The 21,472-nt window shown below is 35.4% G+C and overlaps 1 protein-coding gene across 7 annotated transcripts in view; it reads left to right on the forward strand.

The window, feature by feature from the left end:
* The window catches only part of LOC110116195 (BEACH domain-containing protein B), a 96,646-nt gene that overhangs the window by 15,095 nt on the left and 60,079 nt on the right, over nucleotides 1-21,472 (forward strand). For 6 of the 7 annotated variants that reach the window (XR_003699848.1, XR_003699849.1, XR_003699850.1 and 3 more), the window contains 7 exons: nucleotides 8,828-9,050; nucleotides 9,808-9,870; nucleotides 10,207-10,665; nucleotides 16,543-16,861; nucleotides 17,884-18,342; nucleotides 18,531-18,689; nucleotides 18,796-18,945. Coding sequence is in view for 3 of the 7 variants with exons in the window: in XM_020849691.2 (XP_020705350.1) it covers nucleotides 8,828-9,050; nucleotides 9,808-9,870; nucleotides 10,207-10,665; nucleotides 16,543-16,861; nucleotides 17,884-18,342; nucleotides 18,531-18,689; nucleotides 18,796-18,945 (1,832 nt within the window). In the remaining 4 variants the exon portion in view is untranslated. Of the gene's footprint in view, nucleotides 1-8,827; nucleotides 9,051-9,790; nucleotides 9,871-10,206; nucleotides 10,666-16,542; nucleotides 16,862-17,883; nucleotides 18,343-18,530; nucleotides 18,690-18,795; nucleotides 18,946-21,472 lie in introns of those variants that run through there. The other variant, XR_003699851.1, reaches the window with a different exon arrangement.

Here is a 21,472-nt window from a genome sequence, read left to right on the forward strand (position 1 = left end):
TTTATATATATATATATGCACGCATACACATGTATAACTCATTTATGCATATCGTTCCTTTTAGATTTCCACTTTTTGCTGGTGCAAATGTTATTTTTTTTTTTGGGTTTTTGATTTGAATAGGATTAATTCTAGCCAATTCAGACTCATCCTGAGTTGGCTTGGATTCAATTATTTTGGTGTTGAATTAACTCTACTTGAAATACAGTTTGATTTCAAGTCGGCTTGAGCTCATTTGAAAATTGAGTTTAGGCCGACTTTCTTGAGCTCAATGGATGTTAGCTTGGTAACCTTGTTTTTAGTTTTATTTGGAATCTATTGAAGTACATATTGACTATTTTTTAGGGAATAAATTAGTATTGTTCTTAACGAGTATTAAGTGATTCTGAGGGAGTTTTTATAATAGAATATTGGATATTTTTTATGGATTATTATCTTTTAAGTGTTAGAAGTAATTATTAAAAAAACATAAGGTGGTTAAATTAAAAAAATGAGGAAATTTTGATCTTCTAGTATAGGTTTATGCAGGCAAATTGAAACCTTAATGTTTGAACCAAACTTGTATGGAGTAAACTTACTTATCATTTTAGGAAGCTTTTCCTTAAATTACATAAGAGTTTGAAAGTAAATTGCGTATAAATAAGGTGATCCGTTGTTGGAGTGAAGAAGTATGAAAGGTTATTAAGAAATTTCTTTTTTTAAAGAATGGAAAAAACAATGCTATTGAGAAAATAATCATTAGGAAGAAGCTATGTAAGTTTTGTAGAGAGTGCGTTGAAAGAAAGAATAAAATGCCTGATTGATGTAAGACAAACATGCGAAGAGTCGCTTTGGAATTGTAACAATAAAGATTGAATTTGCACATTGCTAATTAGTAACTCATGCTTCAATCAAGTTAAATTCTTAGAAAAAAAAGTTAAATTCTTAGAACTTTTTGTTGGAAGATTAGGTAATGGTAAGCCGTTACAAGAGGTTAGCAAGACAATTGCAATAACAACAAAAATTAAATAGTAGTACTAATAAATAGTAATCAAGAATCCACAGCGTAACATCAAGACATGGTCACTTAGAGTTCCTACTCACTCAATCACTCTTAGGCTTTAGCGGTTGAAGACGAAGCATACGATGAGAGAAACTGCCACTAGGAAGATGGTACCGAAGGTCTTTGTTGATGGAGAGGTAGCCACGGACGGAGAAGGGGTAGATCTCCCAACGAGAAGCCAAGGCGTCTTAGGCTTTTGGAGATCGATCGTCTCTGCTAAGCAATAGAGGATGCGCTTGACATATCTTTCCACCGTTTCGTCGTATTCCCAGTCAGGCTCGTAGAAGGGGGAGAGGAGGATGTTGATTTCCCCTCTGTCGTTGTAAGCAAAGCCGTGATCAACCTCAGGACCGGTCATGCACCATAAGCATGAGGAGAGAACACAAGGAGGAAGACAAAAGAGAGAAAAGGGTGGTGGAGAGGGAGGCCGGCAGCTTGAATAGGAGGGAGAGGGATGGGGACGGCTTGGAGAGGTGTGGAGGAGGCTAGGTTTTGAAAGAGCTTAGGTTAGGTTAGGGTGGAGGTGTGATTTAATCTAAATATGAAATTAATCTCAGATTTTGATTAAATTTGGAGGGAAGTAATTTGAAATTTGATTTCAAATTAATTGTAATTAAGGCATTGATTGAGGATTAATGGTGGGGAGGGGAGCCATAGATGGGGCCGACGGCATGGAGAGAGAGGGAGGAGGGGATTATGGGGAATTAAGTGCTTTCCAAACGAGCTTGGACAATTAGGAGGGAAAATAATGAGTCCTCAAATTAAATTTTGTTTGGATTTCAAATTTGAAAACTTTCCTTATTTAGATTTCGCAAATAAGGAAAGTTTTCGAATTTCAAAATTTGAATTTCAAAATTCACCAATTCCTTTCTTTAATGCTAGATCTAAATTAAGGACTCATTATGATGATTGAAATCATCATAATGGTTTGGCTAATGAGGATGGGGCCGGCGGCCCAAGGGTGGAGGGGAACTTGCCGTCGGGTTGGGGTGGGCTTTGATGGTGGTTGGACTTGAGGTGGGGAGCTAGAGGATGAAATGGGTGGGAGTGGTTAAGTAACCGGTGGAGGTGGGCTTGGGGAGGGGCTGGCGGGTGGGGAGGGGAAGGAGGATAAGAGAAACACAAAGAAGATAGAAAATAAGAAATTACCACGAGCCGTGGACTCTTACAACGACTGGTGGGCCTTACACTTGCTCACCTCGAACTCTCTTCCTTCTTTCTAATGATCACACAAGAAGAAGAAAAACACAAGAAATTTCATTAAACATTCATCATCCCATTACAACACATAGGGCCACTATATATAGACCTCTAACATGAAAAGAAAAGTACAAACTTGCCCTCCGGGTACAATGACAAGACACTCCCCATAGGGTAAAATCGGAAAACAACAAAACTAAATAAAACATCATGCATACTACAAGACTATATAAAACATAAAGCGTCAAAAGTAAAGACGCTGAATCGTAGACGTCGATCTACAATTCCATCGCCGGTACACGTGTCTGAATCTCTGAGTGATGTCCTCATCACTAATCTCATTAAGATGATTGCTATATAGTGATGTCCTCATCACTAATTTCATTAAGATGATTGCTATAGAAGTTATAAAAGCTTATGAAAATATGTGTACATAAGTAATAAGATAAGTTTTGTATATTAAGACTGCACAAAATATTAGAAAGTCAAAGTAGCGTATTTTATAACATGAAGAAAGCTGGTTGTTACTTGTACTAATTTTGGAAAATCTAAAAATTTTGTAATAAGGGTTTTAAACAAAGCTAAAACTATAATTCTTGAATATTTGTACAAGGGTTTAGGAAGTAAGAAAAGTGAGAGTTAGATGTATAAAAGTGCTATAGTAAGAGATTATAGGTCTAGAAACCTAGATCATATTAAGTGGTTCTGGAATAAAGGTAATATGATCTTAGTTAAAGATGAATACAATAAAAACATATGTTTTTTGTAAAAATCATTAATTCAATGATCCAGAAATATGCAGTAGAGTTTGCTTTGAAGAAGAGGAAAATTAAAAATTTTAATTCTAAATGTACCAGTTATTAGTATTGGGTAAATAACAAGTAATGTTGGGCTGTTGGCAATAATTCGGTTTTGGAACCATATCGATGGAATTTTTTGGACTATAGAATGCTAAATGATAGAAGAAGCATTTGATATCAATATTTTAATAACAAAGTAAATTTTAAATATTTTTGTATTTATAGAGTATGAAAGTTATGTCTTATAATTAAAATATGGTATAGAACAATGAAGCTTGCTTAAAGAAATAACACTCTTTATCAAAGTTAATTTGTTGGTGTAGTAAGAAGATTTATTATGATTAATTTTTTTTTATATAAGGCAATTTGTTTAGAAGTATGTGAAACATATTATGGATTTTCTTGTGATTTTTTATTAATCTTAGGCATGTCATCAATCACCTTGATAATTAATCTAGTGCTTATTAAGGAGAAAATTCATGTTAAAAATGTATGTTTAAGTCATACAAATTTGTATAATTGAGGGCTGGCTGGCATTTAAGCAGTATGTAAAGTTACCAAAGAGTTTTATGATAGTTGGTTTACATTAAAGATCTATGTAAAGTTTCTTTTATTTTTTTCCCTATTGATTATGAAAATGCTAATTAAATATTCAAATTGAGATTAACTTGGCTTATGCTATTTTATGATGACATAGTTTTGATATAAGATCTCTTTCACCCCAGGAAGTTATATAGGATGAAACTTATAGAAGATGAGGGTTTTAAATCAGCAGAAGGAAACTACTTAGTGTGGGCTCCGAAAATTCGGCCCCGGCCTCCACTCGCTGCGCTTTTCTCTTTATTTGGCGAGGGAGTTTTAACGGGATTAAGTTCCGGGGTAAATTTTGGAAGGCAGATGGATTTGTAGATAAGACACTACCCAGAGATTTCGCCCTCATTTTGTGAGGACTTTATGATCTGAGTTCTATTAGGGTTAGGGTTTGGTGTAGGTTTGAGAAAGAGAGTTTGGAGGAGGAAGAAGAAGATGAAGGAGAGGAAGGAGAAGGGAGTAGAGGAAGAAAATGGTGAGAAACTTGGAGAGAAGATGAGGGAAGATGAAAAATGGGAGAGAAGAAGAAGAAGGAAGGAAGAAGAAGAAGATGGAGAAGAAGAATAATGGAGGAAGAAGGAGAAGAAGAATGGAGGAAGAAATTTACCTTGGAGAAGCTTGGAGGGAGGAGGCCGGCGGTTGGAGAGCTTGGAATCGCAAGAGGGGCGGCTTGGAGCGTGAGTTTGGCGTGAGAGTGAGAGTGGGGTTGGGATGAGGGGTTTAAGTGAGGTATTTAGGTATTTTTTTGGGTTTTTTTTATTAAAAGAAAATTCATTTTTTAATTTAAAAAGCTCTCTCCCTCTTTTTTTTTTTTCAAATTTTTTTAATTAGATTGCACAAAAAAATAAAAATAAATTTTTAATCTTGCATCGAGTCAGTCGTCGCGTTGTCGCTCGCACGCGTCGTCGTCTCGATTCGCGCGCCCAAAATTTAATTTTTCGCCGACCGGCGACCCCCACTAATATGGGTGTCGATCTTAGCTGTTTCTGTTGCTCCGGACGCATCGGCGCTGTCCGTTTCGCAAACGGAGTTCGTCTCGACGATTTTGGATTTTCGGGTCGACACGCGTCGGGTGAATTATGCGCGATTTCATGCTTTTTTTATTTCGAAATTCACCTTGCGCTGTCGAATTGAACCCGACACCAGTATGAGGGTCAACACTTAGTTGATATGCTTATTGAACTCAAACGAATTATAATTCAATGTTGTTTGAAGCATTGATTTCGAGATTTGATAGGTTTTAAGTAACTTGGTTCTGTTGTTTTAAAAACTACTGATTTTGTTGAAGTCTTAAAGTTTGGGTGGTTGAAATGATGAAGTCATCTATGTGATAATAATATATGATGGAGTCTTATAGATAACTTAATAATATTCTATTAGGTTGACTAATTTGTATTGATTTTAGTTTTGTGTAGCAATGAAGTCACTGGTAGCCAAGTTTTGTACGAAAGAAGAAGGCTAATTATATTAAGATAGAAGTGTAAATTTTTCTGAAGGATAGTGCGAGAATTGATTAGATTTGAGAGATGGTAAGTGTAGCTATTCTTGAAGATAATCATTAAAGATTAGATTTGGGCAGGTTTGAGTGTGTATAAAATAAGTTGGAAGATGTGGCAATAAGAAGGTTAATATAATTAATATGAAAGAATTAGAATGAGAATTTGGTATACATATGACTAGAAGTTGTGTTAAAAACTTTCATGATATAGGGTTAGCATCATATGTAGTACTTAGCAAGAATGAAGGAGAAGGATAATTCATAAGGCTAACTTCAAAGTTTTGGGATAAGGTTAATAATGATGTAAATTACTGATGATGAAATATCATTTCACATGATTTTTTTAGGGAAAAATGTTGAGAAGGGATGTTAGTGGAGGTTTAAACACAAAGTTAAGTCGAGAGAGGGAATGAATAGATATGGGGAAGGTATGATATTTTAAGTTTCATTTTCAATATATTGTAACAATGTTAATCAAATATCAAAAACAAATTTAGAATTACAATTAAATACTTTTTTGCTCCTCATTTTCTTACTATCCTAAGGAGCTTACAATTAGTTCTATTTGGTCTAGCCATTTGATTCAAAAAGTGCACTCAGTTTGGTGTGAACCAAGCGGTGCGGCAAGATTCAATAGGGAAGACCCTGCATCGATGTCCTATATGCCCTAAAAAAACATATGCTACCCTTCATTTTCATAGCCTAATAGCATAAAATTTTGTCGCACAATTAACTTAACATTTCCAAATAGATCCATCCAAAACAAAGCAAATGTGTTATGAAATATTTTCTCAAACAAATTTATAATACAACCATAAAATTTATTCATTGAGTGAGTTGGAATTTCGAAGCACCTGATATAGGGAATAACAACAACAACAATAATATAAAGCCTTTATCCCGATATTTGGGGTCGGTTACATGAATCCTTTTTATCCATTGTGTTCGGTTAAGACGTAAATTCTCATTTAAATCTAATAAAAAATATCATTTCTAATACTTTATAACTAAGTTTTTTAGGTCTACCTCTACGTTTTTTAATATAGGTCAAATCTAATGCGTCTACTCTCCTAATTGGGTCATCAGAAGGTCGACGTTTTATGTGACCAAACTATCTAAGACGACTCTCTGTAATCTTATATGCCATTGGAGCTAATAGTCAAGCCACTTATCCACCTAATCAGTCTCATCTCTACAACACTCAACTTAATTTTATGTTTATCTTTTAATGGCCAACATTTTGCGCCATAAAGCATTGCAGGTCTCACCAGCATTTTATAAATTTTTCTCTTAAGTTTGAGGGTACTTTTCTTTCACACAATAGGCCTGATTCATTCACCACTTCAACCATCCACTTGAATTCTACTAATACTATCCTCATCTATTTTACCATTACTTTAAACAATAGACCCGAGATTTCTAAAATGCATACTCTTTTTAATGAATTGATTGCCCAAAGTCACAATTCCTGTACTATATCTATTACTACTAAAATTACCCTCAATGTATTTTGTTTTAGATCTATTCAAACGAAAACCTTGAAACTCTAAGGTTGATCTCCAGGATTCAAGTTTTTCTTCAACTCCCTCTCTAGTCATATGAACCAAAAGAATATCATTAGCAAAAGCATACACCAGTGGACATCCTCTTGCTAATATAGGGAGATACACTTAAATTCATATCCAACTATCCAAAGATATTAATCACTTATTCACGATCTCTGAAATATTTTACATTGCTTTATATACTGGGAAGAGTATGCTTTTCTTCTATATGTTTTATTTATAAGGCTTAGGCTGATGAGGACATCGGACCATAGAGAGTCTACCGTAGGAGAGGCCGACGATCTACGGCCGTGATTGAGTCGTTATATTTCTAGTTTTTGTTGTTTGTACGAGACTTATTTATGTTATTAGTTTGTTCCCTGTTTTGCCCCTCTTAGTTGTTTATGTTGTGGTTGTTATTGAGGGGTATTGTTGTCTTTTATTTATTTTTTGTTTTGCCCTCTACTTATGTGATGTGTCATGGGTATTGTTGTCTTGTGGTTTTTCCTTTTGTTTGGGCCTATATATATGGTTCCACCCCCTCATGTAATGTTTTTATGTTTATGATATAAAATTCTGATTTTGTGTGATGTTGTTCTCTTGGAGAATTGAGAGTGTGAGCGTGAGAAGTCTTTGGAGAAGGCAAAGCATCACCCAACAGCCTTTGGGCTCTTAGTTTTTTTATCTAGCCGAATGCCCAACCCCCATCTCCTGCACCAGCCGAGCGTCTCCCACCTTCACTGGCAGCCCCTACACTCCACAAAATTCTGCCGCACCACCAACAACAAATGCCCTTTCATCTTCTCTTGCGTCCCTTAATATTCCAACATTAAATGCACTTGAACCCTTGGTATTCCGAAGCATAATTAACATGGAAATCAATTCGGATTTTCAAACCGCCTTTCCATCTTCCCAAGCAACCCTCATTTAGTATCAACTTCTCCCCTTCCAAAGCCAAACATTAATTCCCTCACTTACCCATGTACTATTAATTACAATTTAAAGCTAGTAATTAATTGGTCAAAATTTCTTTAATTACTTTTCCCTAATCCCTAACCTACTCACTCCTCTTCTCATGTGCTGCCATTAATTCCCAAGCAATTCCCTAAGCTCCACTTAATGTCGCCTTGACTACCTTCCCCTTTCCCAAGCTGGCCGACCCCTTGCCCTTCCCTCTTCCACTTCATTTCTTCTCCAAGTGACTACTTTTCTCTCCTATATCAGCCACACTCAAAGGAGAAAACAATGAGCATTCACATTTAAATTCAGCCAACGTCAAGGAGGAATCCCATAGAAATCTGAAAGCATTTTGCAAGAGAAACAAATATATGAAGATATCTATCAAGGAGCCCAACTACGTTATTATTGAGCTAAGTATCTAAACCATTCTCCTCTTAGCCAGATACTTGGTTAGCCTTCCTTCTTGGTAACATCGTTGCAAGTTTGTTATTTTATCCACTCTTAGTTCTACTTAAATTTGAGAGAAAGGACCTCACTTGCATTGTCCTTTGTTGAATGTTGTGCTTGTGCCGATTTACATGAGTTTTGTCTCAATTATCTTATTCTTTGCAATGTCAAGCCATTACATGCAAGTGTTAAAGTAACTTCACATGTTTCTAATTCAAATAGCCTACCTTTTTTTTGTAAAGTTTATGTTGCTGCGTTTTAATTAATTATAGCAAGAAATCTCTCTTTGTAGGACTTGATCATTCAGTCCTGCATCATAGGCTCTAGGCCTTTTGCATTGTTTTAACTAGATAAGATACTTAAAAATGAATTATCACATCTTGATTGTTCATGGATACTTTTTGTGCCCTTGGGCGTTGTCTCTTCTTGCTTTCCTTGAGAAAAAGACATGTATCTTCCAGCTGAGTGTTTTTATGTAATATTGGTCATTTTTATTCTGCTGATTGATGATCGATTTATTGTTGATTATTACTTATTTAGAAGTGCTTCAAGGCCTATTTGGTATGTTTTCTTGGGGTATGCTTTGTGAGTACTCTTCATCCTAGTGTACTAGGAGTAAACATTGCCATTTTCCAATGTGTAACACTTGCTATTGAATGCTAGATGTCGATATGTTTTCAGCAAGTATTTAATTTTTTTTTTCTTAGAATAGTTAATTTATTTATTTTCCCGCTTCTCACTCCAGAACTTTTACGGGTTCTTAGAAGGCTGAACTTGAAAGAGCATTGGACTGATTTATCTCTTCATTATTTGACTTTGGGTGCTTTGAAGCTAGCCCTGTTTGATAATACCCGGGCGCAAAATCATTTCAGAAGCATTGGTGGTTTGGAAGTTCTGCTTGATGGAATTGGTCCACCATCAAGTAAATTTTCAGACTCTAGTTGTACAATTCTTTGTGGAGATGACAGGTAATTTTAGTAGTAATTTGTGGAGCACTGCTCCTCTGTTTAAATTCTTTACAAAGTTAATTTCATTTTTGGAGTACATCTATAATGATTGTTCTTGTGACATTATTTTTACATCATATTTCTTGTCCTGTAATAGGTTTGATGAAGTAGTTGAGTCTATATAAATGATAATTTTAGATTTCAGTGGACCATCGCAGATACAAGATTGGTCTGTGAAGTGTTACTAGCTAATATTTACATTATTTTCACGTACATTCACATAAAGAAGCTATCCATATTTTAGAGAATTCAATCTAGTTATTGTTCCTTCAAACATGGATATCATTTATACATCATGATCTTGGAGTGGCATAATTTGGTCTCATTATTTTTTAAATTACCATGCAAATTTGTAGCTCTTACATACAAGATTGATCTGAAATTTTTATGAGCCAATAATTATTTCAATTGTTATGTTCTCACTCATCCATTTGAAGAAGTAATCACATTTTTGACTAATACAATCTCTAGATACTGTTCACTTCAAAATTTGATCAGGCTTGATGTAACCTACTTTTTGACCTGCATAAATTTATCTCTATTTTTTTTTTCAAATTGCTATGGAAGTGCTCTATTATTTTTTGTTGCTCATGCTGCATACTTCTATATGGAAAAAAGTATACTTTATTATTTCTACCGCATGTTATTTTTCCTACTTTATTTACATCTGCATTTTGAATGCTTTAAATTGAAGAATACAGTTGTTGGAATGCTGCAGAAACTATATCTTCAGGATCTTTCAGCTGCAAGTTATTTACATGGAAGTCCTGAGGGAGTCAGTGTATCCTTCAAGAATGTGTATATCATTGTGATTTATAGTTGGATTTGTTCTAAATATTTGATTTTTTAAATATTTAAATTTATTTTATTTTATTAAATTGCTGTTTAGTTCCTTTTTTTCCCTTAATGCATTGTGCTTTGCATTTTGGTTTGATGCTAATCCAAAGTCATCACTCTTTGTGTTTCTATAAGAATTCATTCTTTTAACCTTTGTGGTTTATGTTATTTTTTTGCATTCCACGCGGGCGTCTCGTATTTTGTTGAATTGGTTGATTCACTTATTTCTGTTATCAGTAGAGAACATTTCATTTTAGTTGGTCCTTAATTACTGCTGCAGTTTTGGGAACATGAACAATTTGCAGTTCATCTGTGAAAACGGACGAATACATAAATTTGCAAACAGTGTATGTTGGCCTGCTTTCGTGCTTCAAGAATTGCAAGCGAGCTTTGGATTGGCTGCATCTGACTCTCAAGTGGTTAACCCTCACCTGACAAAAGACAGCTCTGACATAAGTTCAGTGAAAATAGCCTCTTTCTTAGATACGTCAGGGTCAGATTGTTCAAATTTGACCGAGTGGACCAGGTATTCTATTGGATTAAGCAGAGCACTTTGTTCTTTCCTGCTTGCTCCTGAAGATATTGAATCTCAGCATGATGAAGCATCACTGAAAAGTTCCATGTCTGTCTCTTTGTGCTATTGGGAACTTTCTATAAGATGGACCATGAAGGTTCTACTCACCATTTTTCCATGCATAAAGGCATGCTCAAATGAAACAGAACTTCCCAATCATATAAGGTGAAATTTTTTGCTTTAAGGGTTTTTTCTATTCAGTAAATTTTTAGATTTATTTCTGTTTTCACTACCGCCTTTATGGACATATTTTGTCTTATTGTTTTTTTTGTCTCGTTAATTTCTGTGGCTCTGCATACAAATAAACCCAAGTGTTGTAGTTCTCCATTTATTTTTCCTGGGAGGAGTATAGTTTGAAATTTTAGAGGACCACTCTTTGAGTTTTTTATAGCCATAGATTTAATCAAAATACTAAGAGAGATATAATTCATTTGTTTTCATGTATGTATTTAATCAGAGAGATCAAGAGAGAATTAGGTTAGCTTGGCATGCATCGTATCCAAGCCCTTTTCCATATGGCCCTTGCAAAGTCAATCTTCGTCCAAAAGCCTTTTAAAAATGTATAAATCCTGAAAAAGTTAGGCCCTTGTACTTTTTGAATACCAGTTCCTGCTATTTTGATCTTCACCAGGATTATTTTTTTCTGAAATGGATATTGCAGGCCCTGTTGAAGTTTCCATGTTATGTTTTTCGTAACCTTAATTTTAATCTTCTTAAGTATAAATTATCATTATGTAAAATTTAGGTTAGTATCTTGGAATTTAGGTTTCTTTATAGGCAAATTAATAGAATTAATTGATATTATGATTCATATGAAGATAAATATTCTATGCATTCAGAAAATTAAATATGTGTAAGAGAATGCTAAGGAGATTGATAGTTTAGGGTTTAAACTTTGGTATTATGGTAGGAGTTGTACTAAAAATGATGTATGTGTGATTATTGATAAGAGTTTATAATATAATGTTGTAAAAATTGATAGAATTGGAGATAAAATTATAGCTTTGAAGATTATTGCTGATGATAAGTTTATTAATGTCATAAGTGTTTATGCTCCTCAATTAGGTTTGAATATGTGTTTAAAATTAAAATTTTGAAATGATTTAGAAGAATTAATACAAAATATACCTCTTGAAGAAAGAGTTTTTATTGTTGGAGATTTAAATGGACATGTTGGTAGAGAGGTAGAGAATTTTAAAAGCATTCATGGTGGGTATGAGTTTGGAGCGACTAATGAAGGTAGTAAGACTATATTAGATTTTGCTCTAGCTTATGATTTTGTAATTGCTAATACCTTATTTAAGAAAATTGATGAGCATCTTATCACTTATAAGAATGGACATAGTAAATCTGATGTAGTACTATGTATGAGTTAAATGATTGTAATAAGAATTTGCACTCTTTTAAGTAAGAGCAATAAGAATTAAAACGTTAGCCACTTAGCGATAATAGAAAACAAAAGAGGGATGCTTACGCTTAGGCCAAATCACACACTAATAGTTAAGATCACCAAAACAATTAAGAATTTCAACATAAGCAAATTTAGGAGATTTTCAATAATATCCCTAGATTAACAATGAGAGTAGATGCATAGAAAGTCATAACTCATTCCCTACGTTTATTAAGCTTTGGCAGATAGCTTTGCACGATTCCTTATGCTTGATTCACACCCTACAAGAGAAGAAGATTAGGGAGCAAATTGAAAAGGAGGAAAAGTTCACCCTCGTCGAGGCACGACGGTGATTTGCCACTGAACGGTAGAAAGTTACTCTTCGATGGCTTCGGACAGGGTGAAGATGATACGCTACAAGTACTCCTTGGCAGAATTGTCTACTTCCGGATTGACGTCGAAGAAAGTCGTCCGGAGGATGTCGACAATGCCTTGTTCATTGTAGACGAAGCTGGAGTCAAGTTTAGGATCAGCCATGCATCGATTTCGTAGTGTTGGAGTGGTGTAGAAGACGTCCTTTGCTATCCTTAAGGATTCCCCTTGAGAGAAAGAAGTTTCTCTCAAGAATCCAAGTGGAAGAAAGGGTGAGATTGTGGCCGGCCAAAGGAGGGGATTGGGGGAAAAGTAGGTTCAGATTTTAGAGGAGGGAGGATGGAGGAAAATTAAGAAATTATTTCCCTAGTTAATCCTTTAATTTGCAAAGGATCTAAGGGTGATTTGGAAAGAGGGAGGGGGGCGGGTATGAGAGAGGGAGAGGCTTTGAATTCTTTTCAAAGAGAGAGGCTTGAAGTTTGTAAAGTATTCAAGTGGACCAAGGAGGGGGCCGACGACATAGGGAGAGGGATTGGGAAAATAAGCAAGGGTTTTATTACTTAAATGAGATTCTCAAATTAAGGAATAGGATTTAATTCAAATTTAATTTGGGTTTGATTTTATAAACTCTCCTAAAATAGGATTCTATTTTAGAAAATGTTTCAAAATTCAAATTTGATTTGAATAATTGAAATTGAAAAACTTTCCCAAAAGAGACTAAGTAAGAAAAGAAAGTAATGACGAGGAATTTGAAAATTTGGAGGCAAGGGGAAGGGAGAGGTTGGCGACTAGGTGTGGGCTCCGAAAATTCGGCCCCGGCCTCCGCTCGCTTTTCTTATTCGGCGAGGGAATTTTAACTGACTAAGTTCCGGGGTAAATTTTGGAAGGCAGATGGGTTTGTAGATAAGACACTACCCAGAGATTTCGCCCTCATTTTGTGAGGACTTTATGATCTGAGTTCTGGTTTCCTATAGGCGCAAGCCCCTATAGTTAATTACCCCTCTCGATCACGAGAGAGAACTTTCGATTAAGGCTAGTCATCGATTAGATACGTATAGAATACGTATTATCTGGCATATAGTAGCAGCAATAGGTTTGGAATTTGGAGAACTGGATTTGGAATTTGAGAATTTTGGATATTTCGAAAGATTTAATATTTAAAATAGAAATTTCACCATCTTTCACTTAAAGCGGATGGTGGGGGAATGGATGATAGACCCGATCAAGATCCCATGGTTCCATCGTCCCGAGCCATCGTGGTCCCTGGTCTACTTAGTCAGAGGAGGTAGTCGACCCAACCTGACAGAAGGATCCTTGTCGGCAGCCATGGGTTACTTCGTCCAAGGGGACCTTGTAGACCGGGGTTGAATGTTTGTCTAAGGGGACAAATTTAAATCCACCTTAGCTAACAGAGGGCTTTGTGCCCTATCGATCATATCCTATTGATTCATATCTCAAGGATTTAACGCCATTAAGGAGCATATTGGCTCTGGCCATAACCGCTATCTGTGGTGCCATTTGGCGGCAAAACCACTCAGTTCAGAGGGCCCCGGGTCATAACCGTTTACCTGCAGTGCCATTTGGCGGCGAAACTGCCGGTTAGAGGACACGTACCACGTCCTTACTAGCAAGAGATTGTTTGAGAATGGATCCTAGTGATATTTTCGACTAGGCATTTGGCTCTTTGTGAGCTAGAGTAAATTTCAATTTGTCCGCCTCGGCAAACTTTTGCGGAGGGCGGATGATTTTGCTTTAAGTGGTTAATGGGTTGAATTTCAAATTTAAATATTTTTAGGATTTTGCAGGCGAGATTTGATATATTTTTTTTTCTTTTTTTTGTTACAGGAGGGGTCAACACTAGGCTAGGGTTTGGGTGGAGTTCGGGTAGCTTGGGGATAGGGGAATGAGTTGTAAGCAAGTAGGAAGGATGGGGGAAGGCGGGGTGAGAGCTTGGCCAAGAGGTAGGATGGTGTTAGGATGGCCGGCGGTGGAGGGATTTGGATGGGCCGTGGGTTTAAAGGGAAGTGAGGGAGAAAGAGGAGGAAGAACTCTTTCAAGGTTGGTGGGTAATCCGCTTATCTCTCTTAGGAATCTCTCTCCAAAGACTCTCAAGTTCTCACAAGAATTCAATTTGCAGGAATTTGATTATACTTCATTCATTAAATTCAAAAGAAACATATGTGGCTTATATATAGCCTCCTACAATGAAAGGGAAATAAAAGACGACAATGCCCCCAGGGATTACATATGACAAAACTCTTAACTAAGGGCAAAACGGGAAATGCTACTAAAACAAATACATAAAGCAAATAAATAAAACAAATACATATGAAGACTCAAAAATAGATCGGCGCGATCGTGGCCGTAGATCATTGGCCACGTCTCTGATATACTTTCCATGATCTGATGTCCCAATCAAAATCTCAGATTGATTATTTTCTTGTAAGAAAAATAGATCGTTTAGATTGCAAAGATTGTAAAGTTATTTCGAGTGAAAATTTATGTATCCAATATTGCTTATTAGTTTTGGACATTAAGATGAAGGTGCATATTATGAAAAACATAGTATATCGTTGTTCTAGGATTAGATGGTGGCATTTAAAGAACTCTAACAAAATATCTTTGAGAATAAGATTCACAATCTTAATATTTTGTTGGTGCATGAGGAAGCTAATGTTATTTGGAAAATAGTTGCTTCTAATATTAAAAATGTTGTAAATGATGTGCTTGGAGTATTAAAAGTAAAAGCTTTTAATAGTAAAAATAGTTGGTGATGGAATCAAAATGTTTTGATTCATTTATTTAAAAATAAAGGTGATGCACAGATTGTGTGAATTATAGAGGAATTAAGTTGATGTGTCATACTTTAAAACTATTGGAGAGAGTTATGGATCCTAGGTTGCGACATGACATTAATTTTTTCCAAAATAAATTTGGATTTATGCCAGGTAGGTCTACTGCGGGATCTATATATTTATTGAGATATTTGATGGAGAATAGAGAGAATAAGGAGGATCTACATATTATTTTTATTGATTTTGAGAAAGCATATGATAAAGTTCCAAGAGAAATGCTTATATTCAAGTCATTAAGGATATGTATGCTGGAGCAAACTTAAGCCCATATCTTTTTTGCTTTAGTCATGAATATTCTCACTAGATATTTGCAAGAGGTTGTACCCTGGTGTATGCTTTTTGATGATGATATTCTTCTTGTTGATAAAACCAGAGAGGGAGTTGAAGGTAAACTTGAATTATGGAGGGCGACCTTAGAGTCTGAAGGCTTTTGTTTGAGTAGATCTAAAAATGAATATATGTAGTGTAATTTTCTTTAATAATAGATATAGCTGGGAATTGTGACTTTGGGCTATCAAATCATTAGTAAGAGCGTACGTTTTAGATATGTTGAGTCTATTTTTCTGAGTGATGGTGAAATAAATGAGGATATTATTAGTAGAATTCAAGTTGGATGGTTGAAGTGGAGGAATGCATCGGGCTTGTTGTGTGATAGGAAAGTACCACTCAAACTTAAGGGAAGATTCTATAAGATGGTGGTTAGACCTGCAATGCTTTATCACACAGAATGTTGGCCATAAAAAGAGAAGCATAATGTTAAGCTAAGTGTTGCAGAGATGAGGATGCTTAGGTGGATGAGTGGCTTTACTCTTAGAGACAGGCTACGAAACGAGCAAATGCGTGAAAAGGTTGAAGTCATTCTAGTGGCAGATAAAATTAGATAGAGTCGTCTTAGATGATTTGGTCAAATAAAACGACAACCTTTCGATGACCTGGTTAGGAGAGTAGATGTATTAGATTTGACCTATATCAAGAAAGGTAGAGGTACCTAAAAAGACTTGGTTAGAAAATATTAGAAATGACCTTTCTTTATTAGATCTAAATGAGAATTTGACTCTTAAAAGGCACAATGGAGAAAAAAGGATTCTTGTAGCCGACCCCACGTAGTGAGATAAAGGCTTGATGTTGATGTTGATGTTGATGTTGTTGTATGTATAAATTACCATTGCTGTAAAACTCCATTATTTGTCATGGTATTACTATTATATGAAAATTAACTGTTAAGATCATAATTTGATTCAACTTAGCTATTTCTTGATGTGTAAAAATTGGAATAAAAAAGAAAAACTTAATTCATGCTTGATCTTAGAAACTGCCTCATATATCATGGCGTCTATCTTGTCTTGTATACATTTACTTATTTTGTTGATATTCTAGTTCCTTTTGATACTCCATCTTTCTTAATATACAATTCATCTGCAACAGAGCTTTAGCCAACTCCATGCAGCATTGCTTCCTTTGCACGATCAGAAAGATTCTTGTTTCTTCACCGAGCCTCCTTGAGGTCTTTAGGGAAGAGGGAATTTGGGAGTTGATTTTCTCTGAGAAGTTTTTCTATTTTGGGCTTTCTTTGGAAGAGTCTGATCTGGAACTTGAAGTGCAAAATGAACTCAACTATGATGCATTTGCTGTCTCTAAGAGCGGCAAGGATAAATCAAAATACAATGATGTTGATATTCTTCAACTGGAAGGAATTTCATTTTTGGAATTTGCAGCAACATTAAGCGACAGTACAAATAATTTGGTACTTGCTTTATTATTATTTTTTTCTTCTCAATATTTGGTTGTTACAGCAGATTCAATATGTTTCTAAGTTGTTAAGATAACTTGTACTTTTTGCTTAGGGACTAGTTTATGTTTGAATCTTTTATGATGGGCAAATATTTCATGATGTATTGGCTTATTGTATTTTATGGGTTTTTTTTTTCTGAATTTTTTGTAATATTATGTGGATTAGGTCAATCTGTTTCTTTTTGTGGAGTCTAGAGTTAAATCCTATTCATATGCTATTGTCGGTTTCTTTATCGAACTATCTTTTTTAAATTTGCTTTGTATTATGTGAGATGGAAAAGGTTTCTCACACACACGTACAAGTATACAGTCACCTAATGGAATCAGTTATTTTTCGCTTTAGAATTTTAGCATAGTAAATATTTTTTCATTTTTATATATGGATCTCTCCTGAGTTGTTTTTGACCTTACATATTGTAGTTTGTCATAATTTTGTAACAAATTAATCTACAGGAAATGTGACTTGCAACTAACGTAGGTTTTTTCTGTCAAAAATAAAGGCTGCTGCTTATTTGCTTATTGCTCTATCATAGATTCCTTTAGCTTCCATACTTTTACTTCTGTTTGATCCTTTCCTCATTATATGCTATTGCTTTTGTGAATTTTATTTTTCTTTGCCAAGATGCCATTTTTTTCATTAAATTATATCAATGTTTTGATTAGATTGATTAAATCATCCTTCAAAGTCTTTCGGGTTGATTAAACGTATCATCAAGAATATGCTATATGTTTAATATGGCGCATCTTTTTATAGTCTTTAAAATACCAACTACTATTATTTGTTTAAAAATTAATGTATTAATTTACAGCATGGATGGTCAACAACTAACAAGTGATTTCTTTTGTGGAACTCTGAAATTACCTTTGCTGGGCGTTTCAACTAATTTGTTTTGAGTACGCTGATAATTAAATTTCATAAATTAATTCTTTAACAAGGTTAAGATTAGTAATACTTTATTTTAACTACATTTGCAGCCAGAGTGCTCTGTTTTAGTACAAGCACTTGAGCAATCAGCTCGTAATCCTGATCTTGCGACTCTATTTTTGAGAAGTCTGCAACGGATTCTGCAGCGTACACCTGAGCAAAGTGTTTGCTCGTTTAAGTCTTTGGACGCTATAACTCGAGTGCTTAAGGTTGCTTGTATTCAGGCTCAAGAGGTCAGAAAATTCAGTATTTTTCTTCATGCTGAAGAGGGTGTTGCTGAAGGACGTGGTGTCAGAAAATTTCAGACAATCAAGACTTCCGAGGCTTCTAAGAGCTGGGTTAAATGCATGCAATCATCTATGGAACTCTTTACCGAATATCTCTCTATTGCAGAGCATGTGAGAAGTTTGGTTGTACACAATGCTAGCTGTATTAATTGTTTATTTGAGTTGTTTTGGGAAGAAAGTCTCAGGAAATATGTGATAGAGCATATTGTTGGATTTTTTAAGGTCGTGATAATATTTCTCTCCCTCCCTCTCCATCTCCCTCTCCCCATCTCTTCCTTCATCTTTTCTTCCTCAATCTCTACCTCAAACCTTCTCTCCCTCTTTTTATTTCTCTGTTCCTTTCTTTGTTTATCTCATATATTTCATAGTTTTCATGAAAATAAAGCTTGAAGCACATATTTTGTCTGCAGTTGCTTCCATTACATCCAAATGATCAAACTGCAAAGTTACAGTTATGCTCTAAGTATTTAGAGACCTTTACTCGTGCCAAGGAGAGGGAAGAATTATATCCTGAATTATCGATTGATCTATTGGTTAAAATGAGGGAAATCATTTTGATTGATCCGATTGTGAGTTATCTCGGGTTGAACATTCCTTCTGTTTTTAACAGGATAGCCATTTTTTGTTTTAGTAACAATTTAACAGTCTGTGTTACTATTTTTCATCCTACTGCAGTATTATCAGACGTTGTTTCGTGATGGAGAGTGCTTTCTTCATATTGTTTCTTTGCTAAATGGAACGTTTGATGAGGAAATTGGGGAGCAATTATTGCTGAATGTTCTTCAGACTTTGACTTTGTTACTTAATGGAAGCATTGACTCAAAGGTATTTGCATATATTTCTCAATTGATGCATTCTAAATCATTCAAGTTTTAGCAACGACAATTTTCTGAATCATTCCACTTGTTTTATATTTGTTTTGTGTTTGTCTACGTAAATTTTAAATTATGGGGTCCCTTTGGTTGTATGTTGTGCAAGTTCTGGTTCAATTTGCACTTCTAGTAGTTTTTCCTTGATTGATATGTTGCTCCTAAAAATTCTCTTGTTTTTTACGTGTTCATTATTGAACTTTTTAGGCCATTTGCTTGGCAGGTTCTAGTTCAAGTACCATCTAGTCTTCATGTCTTACTTACCGATTCTCCTAATAATGATTTTGGAGTGTTATAATATGCACCATGACTATATTTTTAGTCTTTGATTGGTTTTTGTACATATTGAAAGATAAATATGTTGAGGGGTTGTTGACCTCCATGTGTGGTATAATACATGGCGCCTGATCAAATGCGATAGCAAAAATGAAAGACGGATGACTGTTCTAATGCGTACAGAATGCCAAAATGGTTTAGATAGACCCTCGTTTATTCCCTGAGTTGCTGGGTACGAGGGAATGAGAAACATACATGGAGATGAGAAATTTGTAGGGTATTTTACTTGCGTGCTCTAAAAATTTTAGAGAAGAATAATATATATACATATAAAATTAAATCTGACGTTCTTACAATCTTTTTGGATGAAAATTCCTTGCGAAGTCTCTCTTCTTAATAAAGGGATTGTTGACTTTGTTATCTTTAATACGTGGAAAGATAATTTGTTAGATGATTTTCCTTTCTTCTTTGGATATTGTTGCACCATCTCAAATATATGGAAGTTCTTACAATCATTTTGGAATTTCCTCTCTATTGCTAAACTTGAATTCTGTTTTCATTTCTTGGCGAAACTTCTACTCCAAGAAGCATTTCAGTTATCTTTGGGACGTTTTTTTTTCTTTTATTTATATCATTTCGAAGGAAATGAATGCTTCATGCATTTCAAACAAGAAGAGGATAATATCTTGTTTAACATTATCACTTTTGTTTACTTTTGGATCAACAACACTAAAGGAGGCTGATAAAAAATGAACAATTTCATGAAGTGGAATCACTTTCCTACTACTTCTTTAGAGCTTCTTTCTAATTCTAGTTATTCCTCATTGAACTTCTCTAGGAAGTTTATCTTTTTATATTACTTTTATACCTTTGTAATCATCTTTATTTGCTATCTTTGTTATTTAAGGAGAAGGGTTTGCCTAATAGTAAGTCTATTGCATAAAAAAATAAAATTTTTATGGCACATGCACCTTAGGCATCTAAAATAATTATCAAATGGGTTATAATATACAACAACAACAACATCAAGCCTTTGTCCCACGACGTGGGGTTGGCTATATGAATCCTTTTTCGCCATTGTATTAAAGTAATATAATGGATCACCCACCAACCTTGGAGACGGCCGGGTTCGTGGTTCTTATTCGTTATCTATTTTTACTTTCCCTTCATCACCTAGCCGCCCGTCACTTAACTTCCCACCACCACCGCCGCCTAAACCCCACCCACCACCCAAACCACCGGAAAACCTCATCTCCACCATCACCCCACCGAAATCCCCCCTCTAGCTCACCAAGCCGACGACCCCTCCTCCCTCCTCCCTCCAAAATTCAAATCACCTCTTGAATACTTTCCATAATTAATTATTCTTCATTTGGGAAGACTTAATTTCAAATTTCAAAGCAATTTGAATTTTGAAAATTTCTTTCCTAATTTAAGAAATCTATTTTAGGGAAGTTCCTAAATTAAATCCTATTTGAATTTCAAATTCAATTTGGATTTAATTAAAACCTTTCCTAATTCCTAAACCCAAATTAAGAAGTCTTAAATCTCTCCCATCAAGCCCCTTAATGCTACCGGCCCCTATAGGATGGGTTTAGGAATTATTTCCTAAAACCCAATTCCCCACTTTGGAAACAATTCAAATCTCCCCCACCTCCTTTGGGCGACTTCTCCCCTAGCCCTACCTACTTAATTTATTTCCAATAGGGAACCTCTCCAATTAGAAGTAAAGTAATCCCCTCCCTTCGCTCATGCCCGCCTCCCCCCTCTCTGTTTCTCTTCCTTAATTATTCTCAACCAAGGGGATAATCAGGAGGTGTTTAAATTACAATTCCCTCCACTTAAAATCAGCCCAAAACCTGAACCACATCTCCCCTACTTTCTCCTACTTTGATTGTTGAGAGAAGCCTCTCTATTTCAAGGAAAACAACGAGGATATGAAAGGGCCACCTCCTTCAACACTTCTACGCAACGAGATCGATGCATGGCCGATCCCGATCTTGACTACAACTTTACCTATGACGAGCAAGGTTTCGTGCACATCCTTCACTCCGCTTTCTTCGATGTCAATCCGAATATCGACAATACCGTCGAGGAATACATGGAGCGCATTTTAGATACTTTTGTCGAAGCCATAGATGAGCAACTTGGTACCGTTCAGTGGAGGATTACATCCAAACCATGACAAAAGTTTTTTAATCTTCATA

This window comes from Dendrobium catenatum, unplaced genomic scaffold (genome assembly GCF_001605985.2).
Source record: "Dendrobium catenatum unplaced genomic scaffold, ASM160598v2 original_scaffold_235663, whole genome shotgun sequence".
NCBI lineage: Eukaryota > Viridiplantae > Streptophyta > Magnoliopsida > Asparagales > Orchidaceae > Dendrobium > Dendrobium catenatum.